Source organism: Homarus americanus, unplaced genomic scaffold, assembly GCF_018991925.1.
Source record: "Homarus americanus isolate GMGI-L3 unplaced genomic scaffold, GMGI_Hamer_2.0 scaffold40856, whole genome shotgun sequence".
In the NCBI taxonomy this organism is placed as follows: Eukaryota; Metazoa; Arthropoda; class Malacostraca; order Decapoda; family Nephropidae; genus Homarus; species Homarus americanus.
This window is the reverse complement of record NW_024734615.1, coordinates 6,987,337-7,003,343: the sequence shown is the minus strand read 5'-3', so window position 1 is coordinate 7,003,343 and position 16,007 is coordinate 6,987,337. Positions and strand designations below refer to the sequence as shown.

At 38.3% G+C, this 16,007-nt stretch overlaps 2 protein-coding genes across 2 annotated transcripts in view; one reads left to right on the top strand and one right to left on the bottom strand.

Annotated features, from left to right (window-relative positions):
• The window catches only part of LOC121870407 (elongin-B-like), a 33,071-nt gene extending 23,644 nt beyond the window's left edge, over positions 1 to 9,427 (bottom strand). Inside the window, exons 1-2 of the mRNA XM_042372243.1 lie at positions 9,358 to 9,427; positions 2,219 to 2,312 (exon numbers count right to left, since the gene is read on the bottom strand). Coding sequence (XP_042228177.1) covers positions 2,219 to 2,312; positions 9,358 to 9,360 — 97 coding nt within the window. The 5' untranslated portion in view covers positions 9,361 to 9,427. The remainder of the gene's footprint in view (positions 1 to 2,218; positions 2,313 to 9,357) is intronic.
• A 598-nt stretch (positions 9,428 to 10,025) lies between these two features.
• LOC121870307 (dual specificity protein phosphatase CDC14A-like) lies at positions 10,026 to 15,204 on the top strand. The gene is made up of 2 exons (XM_042372090.1): positions 10,026 to 10,389; positions 14,939 to 15,204. The coding sequence occupies exons 1-2, from the start codon at positions 10,341 to 10,343 to the stop codon at positions 15,187 to 15,189; spliced, it is 300 nt and encodes a 99-aa protein (XP_042228024.1). The 5' UTR covers positions 10,026 to 10,340; the 3' UTR covers positions 15,190 to 15,204.
• Positions 15,205 to 16,007: the final 803 nt, after the last annotated feature.

Sequence of the window (16,007 nt, the reverse complement as noted above, 5' to 3'; positions counted from 1 at the left end):
CTATGTCGATGTTTGGAGGTAAGGGACAAGGGTCCTCCTTGACCTGGATGAACACTGCTGTCAATACCCCAAGCACCCTTGAGTATAATACATAGTGACCAAAATGTTTGAGCAAGGTGATGATCTCTGCTTTTCCAGTAAGATGCCAGAGTTATGCCAAAAAGCATGTGTTTGGAAGTGACCAAGTGTCCATTTGTGATAGCACACATGACATCATGACAGAATGAATCAATGAGGCGTCCTTTCATTTTCTCAACAATCAGACACTCGAAGAAATGCTGTAGCAGTGTTGGAGGGGAGTGAGATCTCTAATCACCTTGCCTGGAGGATGGGACCAAGGCAGCTCATCTGAAGACCTGGAGGTAGGCATAATACAGGAGATACCTTCTCTTTCAACATGGTGATCCTCTCAACATAATTCCTTGAATAATTGATTCCTTGACATGGTTACTGATATACTGCACTCAAAAGCATTCTTATGAGCCTTGAGCATGGCCGTACCAGTCTCCGACGATGTCGCAACAGGACCTTCCGAAGGATGAATTGGTGGTAACAGGCAAGATGATACCTGGCCGCCTTTGCCACAATATCATCTTTCTATGCCATAATTGCACCATTCTGGGTGGCTTCAGCAATCACATTGATAGCATTCTCGTAGCCTTTGGATTTAAGTCTTTTGAGGTCTTCATACTTTCCGCCACTCTTTTTTCCTCTCTTGCCGCAAAATATGCATTCGCACTAAGGCAACAAGTCAGGATGAGCACTCACTGAATGATTGTGCTTCTGCATTTTCTTTGGACCTTTAATCTCCAGGTGAGACTCAGAACTTATAAGGATCAGCTTTATGCTTGAGGAGTCTAATTGTATGGGTAAACATTTGATAGCATTTTCTGCAATATTCATGCTGTTCTGAAAAAACCATCAGGAAGATTACAACAGATGTTTTCCTGCTCTCATAGTCTGTAGAGCCACCGACTTCTCTGATTATTCTTCCTACTGTATGGAAGACAACCTCATCTCTTTTTACAGTGTCATGGGGAACCATGCATTCACGATTTACATGAGTTTTGAGAGGTTCCTTTTTTTTAGACTAAATGGCTTTTCATCACCCATAATGTACTCTAAAATTAGAAGAAACTATCTTAATAAGGCTAGCACTACAAACTAATTTGTTCTCGAGCTCTGAAAAAAACCCTCCCCCCTTCTTTATACTTGTCACCATTTTTTTCAGTTACCTTAATGTCTAATCTAAAAAGTTTTGTTAGTTTAGCAATTTCTAGAACATTTAGCTACCTGAAATCTAGACAACGAAGTTGATATTTGGCTATTTGTACGACCATTTTGGACATTTGACCCGAAAGATGTGCTTCAACCCCTACATGGTTTCCATATAATAAACCTCGATACCTCCCTCTGATTACCAAAAAGTTAATTTCTGTTTTTGCTGGCAAAGCTAGATAATGATGTCTAAAATCATGTGAAATGGGTAGAAAGTGGCAACTCAAGTCTCATGTTGGCAGAATAGAAGAAATTGTTGTGTAGCGTCTCCGTTACCATGGGAACCAGCCCCAGCGTTTTAAATCCAATGCTGTCGCGATTTCTGCATGACCTGGGAGACAAATCACTCTGAACTTATTTTATATCACTTTATTTTATTTCCACCTCCTTTCTATTCCAAACATGTGATTATATAATACTGGAAAGGTAGACAAATAGAAAAATGGAATTCAAAAATTTTTTTTTTACTTACAAGTGGCAATTCTAAATGGAATGTGACTTTAGAGAAAGGCCTCTGTTCCACATGCTGCGGTGAGTTTCAGACATCACCTACATAAAACAACTTACATTTACATAATTCTACACTAATTTTACTATTTATTGCACTCAAATATGTAGATATTATTAAGCTTAGACATCAAGGTAACTGAAAAATATGGTGGCAGGTATAAAGAAGGGGTATTTTTTTTTGAGCCTATGGACTACTGTATTATACTGAACTTTTAGATGTTATGTTGCTAAGTTTTGAATGTAAACCCATGAGGATAAATTCCATTTCCTCTAGTTTTTCATGGCTGGGTAAGGGTGTATATTAATTAAAATTCCCACAAGTCACCAATAATATAAAGTAGTGGATGGGGTAATTATATTAATGAAGGGGAAGGAATGACCCAGAGCTCTTCAGACCTAACAGACATGAAATAACCAACTTTCTTATTACCCTGGATGATTTTCTTCAATTCTCGTACGGTTGTCGTCTCCTTAGCATCTGTGAAGATTGTAGTCTTCTTCCTCCGTACCATTAAAAACACATCCTGCATCAACAAAAAAACAATTAAAAAAGCTTTAAATGCTCACCTTTCAGCAATTTTTTTTCTTACTGATCAAATTATATAAAATGTTACAATCTAAAACAACAACATATCAATACTTTCTCATCACTGAATAAGTTAAATGATTAGCGGTGATCCACAAAATAAGTACAGTACAGTATAATAAATTTTTAATTTATTAATGTATAAGTCAATCTAAAAGCTAACTACAAAATTTCAGGTTTGTAGTTAAAGGACTGAGGCATAAAATCCCATTTTCACCCAACAGAACAAAACATGGAGCTGTATCCTGATCAGCAATAGTCTGCTTTGACGATGGTCATAAATGAAGACCATCTCGCTATATACAGGGAGTTCTGCTATAACGCGTGTTTTGATAACGCGAATTTGCTCTAACGCGATTTATGAATTCGGAACAATATTTGTATAACGCGAACGCTTGTTTGCTATAACGCGATTTTTGCTTACTATTTCTCCAATTTTGTGGTATTAACTGTGAATATGGTAAAGAAGAATATCTCCAAAAAGCGCTCTGATGATAGAATTCCCGGTGATTATCGTAAAAGAAAGGATATAACACTTGAAGAGAAGCTCAATGTTATCAACCTCAAAATCACCCTTCTCCCCCATCAAGTTACATTCATATTTTTTCAAGGTAAAGTGTTAAATTTACTGTATGATTTCATTATTAGATATGAATGTAACATTTATTTAGACTGTGCTATCCTTTGTGTTAGGCTAAATACTAAATTTTTTCGATTTCGAGTAATCTGCACCTAACCCTATTTTCTCCATAAGCCCTGTTATTTCTATTACGCGATTTTCTATAACACGATATTTTACAAGAACACAATTATCGCGTTATAGCAGAACTACCTGTACGATCAAAATAACTCGCTTTAACGATATCCATCAAATAGCCATTGATATCCATTGGTTGGATCTTTTTTATCTCCAGTGCAAACTATGGGGGTCCCAGGGTTATGAACGAGTTCCGTTCCTAAGGACATTCTTAAGTCAGAACACATACCCTATGTGCACTATATCATAGCCCAAGTCCTTTTATACATCTTGAATCACTTAATTTAAGAGAAAAAAGAAATTGAATGATGGAATACAGTAAAGGAAAGTAAAAATTAAAGTTTAACACTTACATTGAAACCAGGGACTGGTTGATCTTTCACTCATATCACTAACAATCTTTCCATTTCAATTAATAATCCGCTTCTTTCTTTTGTTCTCACAGTTGAGTGCATTGTATATGTGTGTGCGTAGATACACACACAAAACATATACAAATAAACAATAATGAGAAAATCCTCTCACAAATACAGCTACTCCTCGACTTACGACATACTCGACCTACAACCACCAGCACTTATGACTTGCCTCAATCGGTACAACCACCCACGCATACGACCACCGCAGTCGGTACCACATTTTTTTAAATGACGCGCATATTTTCTAGACCGAAACATTTCCGTCCCGTACAAGAGCGTCGCGTGGGCTGGGTCGCGCTGCCTCGTGGCTACAGCAGCAACGCCGTAGAGCGCTTAGTTGGTGTTTGGTTGTCGTTGTTCTCACAAATGATCGCACTGTGTACTGACATGATTTTCATATGTAATTCATTTTAGAATGACTGGCAAGTGTAGAAGTGAGAGTGCTGGTGGTGCTCAGAAGAAAAGGAGACAGCCAATTACTTTTGAGTCAAAAATGAAGATAATAATGCAGTATGAAAATGGAAAAACAGAAGCAACCATTTCACGCGACCTAGGCTTCTCGCACTCGACCATATCTACTATTTTGAAGGACAAGGAACGTATTTGTGAGGTAGTGAAAGGATCAGCACCTATAAAGGGAACTATAATAACGAAGAAGAGACAAGGTCCTATTCATGAGATGGAAAAATTACTTGTGATATGGATGGAGTGCAGGACTACTCTCGTGAACTGTACTCATCAGTGGCGAGCAAGATGGGAATTGCAGAGCCCAAACCCTTCACTGCTTCCTCTGGGTGGCTGCAAGGGTTTAAGAAACGTAACAATATAACCAACATTAACATTGTTGGTGAAGGAGCGAGTGCTGACTGTGCTGCCGCCATGGATTTTCCTCCATTCTTATAAGAAGTTATGGAGGAAAGACAGTACACCGACGACCAGGTGTTCAACATGGATGAATCCGGTCTGTTTTGGAAAAAATTACCTTACAAGACCTTCGTTGTCAAGTCTGACAGCAAGTGTCGTGGCCGGAAGTTGCAGAAGTGCATCACAGTCCTGTTTACCACCAATGCCTCCGATAACTGTAAGCTCAAGTTGTCGGTGATCCACACAGCCCGCAAGCCGCACGCCTACAAGAACATGGACATGACCAAGCTAAATGTCCATTGGCTAACTTCACGTAAGGCGTGGATGTTCACTGGTCTGTCCCTCTCCTGGTTTGACAACTGTTTCGTTCCTGACATGAAGAAATTCTGCGCGTAAAATAATGTGCCATTCAACATTTTGTTGCTGCTTGACAACGCACCAGGACACTCGCCCCTACTGTAGGATCGTCACCCCAGTGTAAAAGTGGTCTTCCTTCCTCCCAACACTACGTCGTTAATCCAGCCCATGGACCAGGAGTTGATATGCAACGTTAAGGCTGCATTCTCCGCAAAGAAGTTTAAGCTCCTGAACGACTATACCAACACCAAGGATGAGTTGCGTAACCTTCTGAGTGGCACAGATAGCGAGGACGAGGATCCAGAACAAGAGTTGGTGGAGCATGAAGTGCGAGTTAAACAGTTTTGGAAAATGTTTAACGTAAAGAAAGCTGTTGATTTCTTGGTGGAGGCATGGGGGCAGCTGTCTGTGGCAACGATTTGTCACGAGTGGCGGCATGTGTTGTAGGGTATCCCAGGTGGGAGGCAGAGTCAACCTGTGGCTGGTGAGGCTCAGTCTGTTGCAGTGGACCTTGCAAGAGAAGCTGCACAGAGTGTTACAGCTGCAGGCTTCTCCGAGACCACCAACGACGACATCATGGAGGTAATCAGGGATCCTGAGGTGAATGCCGACGAGATTTAGGAAGACGATGAAATCAGTGAGGAGGCAGGTGGTGCGGCAGCAAGTGAACAGAAGTTATCTCATGGTGATGTAAAGGATGCCATCGAGTTTGCCGAGAAACTTCAGCTCACCCTTTCAAAAGACCCTGTCAATCACCGGTATGAAGTCTTCAATAACCTTCTAGACCAAAGTATGGAGCAGTACATAAAGATGTATCACGACTACATCAACACTAGCCGTCAGCGTAGCATCACCGACTTCTTCGCCCACAACCCACCACAGCCAGCCCAAGTCAGTGATGGTGACTTTGAGGGGTTTGTCAAGGAGGCCCTGACATCTGTGGTGGATAGTGATAGTTATTTACCTGAGGGCCACTAATCTGCCCTCTGCCTCGGAACGAGCCCCCATCCCCATGTGCCCAGTCATCTCTTCTACTAACGTAAGTGTTAAACCTTGATTTTTCTTTTACCTGGTACAGTATATTATTCTCTTATTGATATTTCTCTTCTGTATTATGTGTGTGCATACCATCATAAAATTAAGATACTAATTTTGCTAATTCGTTTACGCGTTTCTCGTTTTACACGGACCTCCACGGGTTCAACTGACCAAGTAAATGCAATATATATATATATATATATATATATATATATATATATATATATATATATATATATATATATATATATATATATATATATATATATATATATATATATATATATATATATATATATATATATATATATATATATATATATATATATATATATATATATATATATATATATATATATATATATATATTTTTTTTTATATATACATATATATATATATATATATATATATATATATATATATATATATATATAATCAAAACGTTGTCACCTCTTTTAAAACTTACTATAATAAAAATATCTCAGGATAAAATGAACGAAATTGAACTCGGTCAATTTAGGATAGTAGCCAGGTTTCATAAGAACATAAGAACATAAGAATGGAGGAAACTGCAGGGCCTATTGGCCCATACTGGGCAGTCCCGTTTACACCCAACCCCTATTGCTCATATGAGCATCCAACCTATGTTTGAAGCAATTCAGCGTATTCGAGTTAATGATGATATTTGGTAACTTGTTCCATTCATCCACTACTCTGTTTCCAAACCAGTGTTTACCTATTTCACGCCTAAATCTAAATTTGTCCAATTTAAAACCATTGTTATGAGTTCGCTCCTGGTTGGATAATTTGAGTACCTTTGTAATGTCCCCTTTGTTTAGCCCTGCCTTCCACTTATACACCTCTATCAGGTCGCCCCTCGCTCTACGTCTCTCAAGGGAGTGCAGATTAAGATGCTTTAACCTGTCTCTATACTCAAGGTTCCTAATGCCCGGGATTAGTCTTGTCATTCTCCTCTGAATTCTTTCCAAGGATTCTATATCCATTCTGTAATACGGTGACCAGAACTGAACTGCATAATCCAGGTGTGGTCTCACAAGAGCAAGATACAGTTTTAGGATGACCTCGCTAGTCTTGTAACTAACACTCCTTTGTATGAACCCAAGTACTTTATTAGCCTTGTTACGAGCAAAAACACATTGTTTACTTGGCTTAAGGTTCCTACTTATCATTACTCCTAAATCTCTCTCGCAGTCGGATTTCTCTATGGCATCGTTGTTCATCTGGTATCTGGTTTCCCTGTTTACATTTCCTATACTGAGTACTTTACATTTGTCGATGTTGAATGTCATCTGCCATTTTTCAGACCATTCGAAAAATTTGTTTAGATCCTCCTGTAGTTTTGCCGAGTCCTCGTCAGATTTGATAACACGTCCTATTTTAGTATCATCAGCAAATTTACTTATGTTGCTGTCTATGCCGATATCTATGTCGTTTATGTATATAATAAACAATAATGGTCCAAGTACTGAGCCTTGGGGAACTCCACTTGTGACGTTGCTCCAATGGGACTTAGTGCCGTTAATGCTCACTCGCTGTTTTCTGTCCTGTAACCACGCCCTAATCCATTTAAGGATGCCACCTTTGATGCCATGAGCTTCTACCTTTCTAATTAGTCTTTCGTGGGGGACTCTGTCGAAGGCTTTGCTAAAGTCGAGATATACCACATCATAATTGTGCCCCTCGTCCACTGATTCAAAAACTGATGAAAAGAATGTTAATAGATTAGTTAGGCAAGAACGTCCGCTTGTGAAGCCATGCTGGGAATCATTGATCAATCGGTGCTTCTCCAGGTGATTTCGAATAGAGTTTGAAATGATTGCTTCCAGTAATTTGCCTACTATTGATGTTAGACTGATTGGGCGGTAGTTAGAAGATAGTGATCTATCCCCCTTCTTGAAAATCGGTATTACATTCGCTATCCTCCAGGATTCTGGTACTACACCTGTTTTTAAGGACATGTTAAACAACTTTGCTAAGGGCATACTAAGCTCTTCCTTACATTCCTTTAATACTCTGGCAAATATCTCATCGGGACCAGGTGACTTATTAGGCTTTAGTTTGTCTATTTGCTTACTAACATCGTTACTAGTCACTACTATCTCACTTAATTTGTTTTCTTCACTATCTCTGAATAGAGTCGGTGCCTCGGGTATCATGTTTAAATTTTCGGAGGTGAAAACTGTTGAAAAATATTTATTCAAATTATTGCTCATTTCTCCGTGTTATCAGTGAGCTCGCCGAGTCTGACCGTATTGGTCCAATCTTTTCTCGTGTTTTAGTTTGATACATTTGGTAGAATCCTTTGGGGTTTGTCTTCGCCTCCTTGCTATCCTTACCTCATTATTCCTCTTTGCTTTCCTTATCTCGGTTTTAACCCTACTCGCCAATACCCTATAATAGTCCCGGAGGTGAATTTCGCCACGATTTATCCTTCTACCTATAGCCTTCCTTTGGCCAATGATGTTCTTTAAATAATTATTTATCCATTTAGGGTCGTTGTTGTCTGATCTGAGTTTTTTGTATGGTATGTTCTGCCTTTGTGCATTAAGTAACGGTTAGCACCAGAAATGAAGGTCAGATTCATTCGAATCACAATAGGAAAAACGTATTTTTATGGAAAAATCGAAACCTTGCAACTACCATAAATTGACCAAAAACTCTTTCTGGTGGTAGTGCTGTTCTCAGAAATTACCAAAAATCTGCCCCAGTATTACCCATTGAACTCCTCCTCAGAGAGAATACAAAAAAAGTTTAAGTGATATTATGCCAAAACATATTCCTCGTACACTTTGGCTAAGAAATCTTTTCTCTTCCATGAAGAAATTTCCTAAAATTGGCGCTAAAGGTTCACCACAGTCACCAAGTACTGTATTACCTGACCAGGATAAGGTCCTGAACCTGTGCTGCTCAACCATATCAGTTATTACCTACAGTGCACATAAATTTGTGCTATATATATATATATATATATATATATATATCTATATATATATATATATATATATATATATATATATATATATATATATATATATATATATATATATATATATATATATATATATATATATATATATATATATATATATATACACACACAGTATATGATGTTTGTACGTCTCTATATACAATACCTAAATGGCTGAAATCAAAACTGAGGAAATATTAAGCCAGAATATAATCTGCCTCAAATATGACAATACAGAACTTTCAACATGGTTGATGTTTTAACTCCAACTTATATAAGACAATACGTCTACTAATGTGTTTCTGATATTGAATATGTAGCATTAAGTCCTTAAGCAGCGGGAATGTGGAAAAACGAATAAATATAAGGCAATAACGGCTTAATAAGTCGCATTTCCTTGCACCGGCATTTATTAAGCTCATCTATGTAGTGGGTTGCAGTAGGTATGTGTGCTAAGTCTCATATAATGTGAGATTTATATCAATTCTTTGAAATAATTAACTGCCAAAAATGTTGAGTTGAATATGAGAAAGAGAGAGGAGGTAGGAGAGTGACTTACCATGACTTTTGATATACGGAGGTAAATAACCAAACAAGACAACAACAGAGAACAGCGATAACGATGGTTCCCTTCCACAGTAATCCATTATCATTTACCCCTTTTAAATAATATTATATATTTACAAAAACTTAATAATAAATTTATAAGTATTATTTTATATTCATATTTATAAATTAAGGTACTCTGTGGTCACGACATATAAGACATATGTATGAATTATTTGTTGTTTCTGTGGTAGTATACAGATATAATGTATACCATATATTAGCTCATAATAAATTAATAATCGGATGGTATAATTTGAATGTTAATTAATATATTCTTAATATATGATAGGGAAAACGGGAATACTTGAGTGTTAGTGGGAGGTGGGGAGCGTTGGGCCTGGTGCAGCACTACTGTGATCGTTGCTCCACCAACCTCCTCCATATTGTTCTTTTTGGTTAACTTAGTTCACGTATTACTTTAAAAGACAAGAAGTAAGTATACCTGTACATTATATATCATCAATATTATGGCATTATCATGTTATTTGTTATATTCTATTTGTATATCACTTGGTTAATATGGAGATATAATTGAGAGTCATTTAGTAGCTGAGGGCTGTTGGCGCTGAACCAAGGCTCTGATTGGCTCATGGATTTTAAAAGCATTTAAAACAAACATGGCCTCAGAGTGATGCAGGAGTGTGTGTAAACCTCTCTAACACTTTAAATGAATGTTGGCTTCATTTTTAGTTAATTTACCTTTCCCTGTTGGAAGGTAGTGAATCAGTAATACGTTTGTGAGTCTGTGTGGTGTGGAGGGGTGGTTAAGGCCCACAAAGAGAAGAATAAGTCACAGAAATACCATATGCCAAAATCCCGAGGCGAAGAAATTGTGCGCGCAGTTGTGATAGATATTTCTTGTTAAAAGGAATAAGTGTTGGCGTGATTAATTAAAAAGTAAAGTGGCATTACGTTGTATAGTGTTGTGGAAAGATGGAAGACTCGAGTGAGGTGTTGGTCTGTGCCGCCGAGTACATTAAAGGTAAGTTGAGGCCGCCACTTGAATCTCACATTTACTTGGATATGATTTACCCTTGTCATCAATATCTTCTACGCCAATATTAGACAGAGGTAACAGTTTGAACATGTCTCGACTATTGTGTAATAGTAGTTAATAATTTACATCGTGGAAGTTATCCTAAGCATCACTACTCCCATCTACATACACAGCCCTAAAGTCTAAACGAGCATAATAAGAGCTTGAGTACAGCGTATAGGTTTAAGGATACATTATTATTTACGTATGGACGTATTTGATGACCTTCATGCCTTAAGGATCTCACCAAATTGACCAAAATCATCTCTGGGCAAATGTTTGGTTACAGCCACAATGAACCACAACACTGTTCTGCCATACTTAGGGGCTCCTTTCCATCAAAATGGGACATGGTTCAGTTTTTGTTGTTTTGCTAAAGGTGAAGAGGCCACAGTCCACTTGTTACTTCTTGGGAGTAAATTCAAGTAAGGGAGACAGACACTTAATGCTGAGCACACACAAAAATTGCATATTCATTACACATATACTATACAATTTTGGAAACTAAAGTTTTACCCACAATTAACACACACACATAAGAACATATTTACATAACACCCATAAAAGTTAGGCTGTGGTTCTTTGAAATTACAGACCTTTAATTCTGCTATGTGTCTGTCATTAGTTTTGAGATGATACCGTAAAGATATTAAATCACCCGAAGATAACGCACGCCTGATTATTTCACCCGATTATTAAACACCATTATGCTAACATAACTTAATTTAATGTTATGCACAGGGATATAAATAAATGCTAAATTTGTTATGGGTCTCCATCTCAGTCTTAATTTCTAAGGGTTTTGACTAGGTGGTCTTGAGTCTTACATTACTGGTACAGTATGAGACCTCTGAGAAGCATTTCAGTAATGTACTGTACAGGTATCTGCAGATATATACCAGTTTTTTTTTTGTATATGCCCAATAAATTTAAATTCATTTGAAAGGAATTGACCTTTTTATATTATATGAAAGCAAACATTCATTTACATGAGTAACAAACACATTTTGCGACCTTATTTTTCTTTAAGAATGTAAAATTTTAGCTTTTACAAGGGTATGATGGCCACTCAGGATACAGACATGCTGTGCTGTTGATTGTTCATTGTGAAAACCCCCCAAGTTGAACAACATTTTCCCTCGGAACATAAACCCTAAATAATACATGGAATCTACCATTTGTTGTACAATTGCTTTCATTCCCCTGGAATGTAACCCACAGTAATACAAAGGGTTCTGCAATTTGATATGCGGGGCATGTTTTTGTTTTTTTTCTTCACATAAACGGATTTTCAAGAATGTAACCCCTTCATAATATATAAGAGAATACTTGTACTACTGTACTGTATGTAGATGATCAAAATGGTACTGGCATCTGTGATGGGTTTTGAATTACGTACTAAACATATGGTTTTGCTAAATATTTTGTATCTAACATGTTGACCAGACCTACTGTAAGTAGAGAGGCCTTTACTGTGGACCTCTCCAAAGTGGTATATGTGGATCTATTTTGAGCTTTCTTTATTAAAGTTATTTTTGCACAGTGTAGGTTCATTGGTCTCTTGAGCCAATAATCAGGGTCTTTGTAGAGGAGTAGGAGTAGGATACCACAAAATCCACAAACTGTATCTGAGTTGAAGTGCTGCAGTCATGCTTGATCTCAAAGATATGCCACTGACTGCCAATTAACACACAGTATTAGCTGGCTGATTCTAGTACCGGGTACTTACTTGTCCAGTTGAATGGCCAAAACTGAGCCAATTGTAGACCAGTGAGCCTCACCATCAGAGTGTGTAAAGTACTTGAGAGCATTATAAGAGATGCTTAATAGAGCATCTACTACGAAACAACCTTGTAAAGGATTGCCAACACGGTTTTAAGCCAGGATGCTCATGCTTAACACAATTACTCAAGGTACTGGATGTTTCGACCCAAATTCTGGAACATGGTGGCAATATCGACAATATATACCTAGATTTTGTCAAGGCTTTCAACAGCGTACCCTATGAAAGGCTGAGAGTTAAACTGGAAGGGTACGGAATTTGGGAAAGTGTCCCAGCGTGGATCGGAGACTTTCTGCATGACCGCAAGCAGTGTGTGGTGATTGATGGTACAAAATTGTCATGTGTACCCGTTACAAGCCAGGTACCACAGGGCAGTGTATTGGGACCGTTGTTGTTTGTTTGTTTGTTTCATAAATGAAATGGCAGAAGTTATACACTCCTCCATACAAATGTTTGCAGACGATGCCAAGTTATTTAGGGAAATTAAGAACCAAACAGACTGCTTAGAGTGCAGAAAGATCTTTGTGAGCTTTAAGAGTGGTCGAAGAAATGGCTGCTAGATTCAATGTCACAAAGTGTAAGAGGATGCACCTAGGTCGTTCCAGTGGTAAGGAGTTGTATCATGTCTCAACAGGACAAAGAAAGTGCATTAATAGAGATCAAATACGAAATTTGCAAAAAGGACCTGGGTGTGTATATGTTAATAATGAACTGAAGTTCTAGGGCCATTGTGAGAAGAAGGTGAATCAAGCAACTGAACTACCTGTAGTTGGCTTATAAGAAGGTCGTTCAGATATTTAGACGGTCCATCCCACGTAAAAAGCTTCAATTGTGAGTTGCTTCCCCGCCTGGAGTACTGTCATCCCATCTGGTTCCTGAGATATACTAAAGACTGTCAGTTGATTGAAAATGTCCAAAGGAGGGCTACCAGACTAGTGCCTGCACTTCGGCACCTCAGCTATCCAGAGAGATTAGAGGACCTGCAAACTGCCTAGCTTATACTACAAGTGGTCACATCTCAAGGTTGAAGAAGCCACAAGTTCAGAAAACTGTGAGGGCAAACTTTTTCAGGGTGAGAATTGTGAACTCTTGGAACAACCTGCCATAGAGTGTTGTGATGGCACTGAGTGTGAGCTGTTTCAAGACCAGACTTGACCAATACTGGAGCGAGTCCGACTAATTACCCAAATGTAGCTGCAATGAAGTCAAATAATGGTCCTACATGAATAAATCGGATTGCCAATCACTTCTCGACTAGTATTTGGTGTCACAAAGTGAAAAAAAAAAGGAAAACGTAATTTAATTTGAGTTAATAGATCGCGTGCATGTACCGAGGGAGCGAATAATTACCAAAATGTACCCAAATGTAGCCGCAATGAAGTCAAATAATGGTCCTACATGAATAAATCGGACTGCCAATCACTTCTCGACTGGTATTTGGTGTCACGAAGTCACAAAAAATTGGTAAACTTAATTTAATCTGAGTTAATAGATCAAGTGCATGTACCTAACCTAACACAACTCAGATTAAATTAAGTTTACCAATTTTTTGTGACTTTGACACCAAATAATAATCGAGAAGTGATTCACAGCCTGATTTACGCTTGTACGACCATCATTTGACTTCATTGCGGCTACATTTGGGTAATTAGTCGGACCGGTTTCAAGACCAGACTTGACCAATACTGGAGCAGGTTCAGATACATTCAGGAGCCAGATGGATGCATAGTACTTGTCAACAGTGCATAACAGAGACGTGATCGTCCGCCCAAGCGGCTAACGAGCCGATCAGTGGCAAAGAGGATAAAAAGTGGGACTATATATTGTATTACTTTTGATAAAATTATAAGTGTTACAATGGTAGACAGATAGGGTTTGTAATCTTATTTGCATATACTGTACTGTATTTGATAAAGTTTATTGAATTAGCTGGCAAAATGGCAACGTGCTTTTTTTTTCCATGCCATCCTTACCCAATTTTTATTCCAACAACCCCCCTCCCCCCCACCCCACCCCACCCCATCTCAGTTGTTGCTCCCCTTTATAACCTTTCCACACTGTGCAGAGTTTTATGATTTTGGATATTGCAGTGAAGTAAGGGTTCAAGGTTAGAGAGAAATTAAACTTTTTTGCCTGTGCTACTATTTCTGATTGAAAATGGGTCTTCATAAAAAAGACAGTCTTGATTCTAAAACCACTTTCCTTTGAATGATGTTAATGTAATCTGGACCATGTGAGTCTTCCTAGGTCATATTTCCAGATCTTAGTGACCTAGAACAAAAATTTTGTTCACTATTGATGTAGGCCCTGTATGGTGAAATCCAGTGGTGTTCATGAGTGTTTAAAATCCATGAGTTTGATGTCAAAAGTGTTTATATTTGACATGGATCTTCCATATGTATCATTCTAGTTAAGGAATTTTAAATTGGTGGATATTCATAGTGGGACCTTAAAAGAAGTTTCAGAGCACACTTCTTCACCCAGCCTTGTGAATGTTTATTGCATAGCTTACAACCTGCAACTAGCTACTGATTTATTGTCACATGGTAAGTTTAGTCATGGGGAGAGAAGAAACCTGGACCCAACTTAAGGTAAACCTGGTACAATACCCCTGTACTGTATTTACTCGAATATTTTTAAAATATAAATAGATTTAAGAGAAACAAGTATATAAATGGCTGTGTAATATATGGGACTTTCTCCTACCCACAGATCGGCTGTACTTCGTAACTTTAAGGACTTCTGGACGTCCACGGTCTACTGCAAATACTCACTATTTTACAATTGATGACGAATTGGTTTACGAGAACTTTTATGCCGACTTTGGCCCCCTTAATTTGGCTATGCTGTATCGTTATTGTCAGAAGCTCAACAAGAAGTTAAAGGTAAGTACTGTAGCTAGTTGCTACTACAGTTTTATTGGTATTGTATATTATTATATACCAGTACCATTCTTTCTATGATGACTGTTCTCTCTCTCTAGCGTAAAGTGAAGACAGAATACGAACTGGGAATTCTGTCACCCTCGGCAGCACCAGTCATCTTAAGTGTGTTGATTGTAGCACTTGTGAGTACGTTACCCCCCCACTATTATAACTTCCTTTGACCTTCCTTTTCACATCTGAGTCACCCTGAGTTTTTGCTATTCCTTAATCAGTACCCTGTACCAATATTCCTACACTGATGATGCTAGTGTTGTTCCCTTGGGTGTACTGGACCATATGTGTTACACTCCCTTTACCCATATTGACCCAGATACCTCTCTACAAAACTTACTGGGTTATGCCCACCCCAACTGTAACTAATACTCTCCTCCTCAGTTTAGCTCTGGTCTCCTGCTACCTCATTCCTTTTCCTTAATTAGCCATAATATCAGCAGTACTGTATTCCCCTTCACTTGGAAACCTTTATAGATCTGTAATGCGTATATTTTCTATTGTCCACAAATTTGATGTACAGTTGCACCACTACTGCATTTACCACTTAGCATTACCAATTCTCTCTCTCTTCCTGAAGAGTAAATTCGAAGCATTCGCTAGTGAGCAGGAGGGAGAGGGGAGGTGTGGGTCGGGGTAGGTGTCTTTCTGTGGAGGCAGACGAGGAACTGGGGGTGAGGATAGAAAGTGTATATCAGTTGAGAGAGATTACAATGCGGAATAACTCTTTGACAATACCGATGGGGTTTCCTCAGTTGAGTGTAATTGTCTAGCTCTAGCCAGATGAAAATAATAAAATTACAAAAGGATGAGAGGGGGATGAATTCATGTTCTAAGAGAGGTGT

Excerpts from the sequence above, each read along its gene's own strand:
- LOC121870307 (XM_042372090.1), top strand. The coding sequence starts at position 10,341 with ATGGAAGACTCGAGTGAGGTGTTGGTCTGTGCCGCCGAGTACATTAAA. Across the intron at positions 10,390-14,938 it reads TGCCGCCGAGTACATTAAAG|ATCGGCTGTACTTCGTAACT; the intron begins GTAAGTTGAGGC and ends TCCTACCCACAG.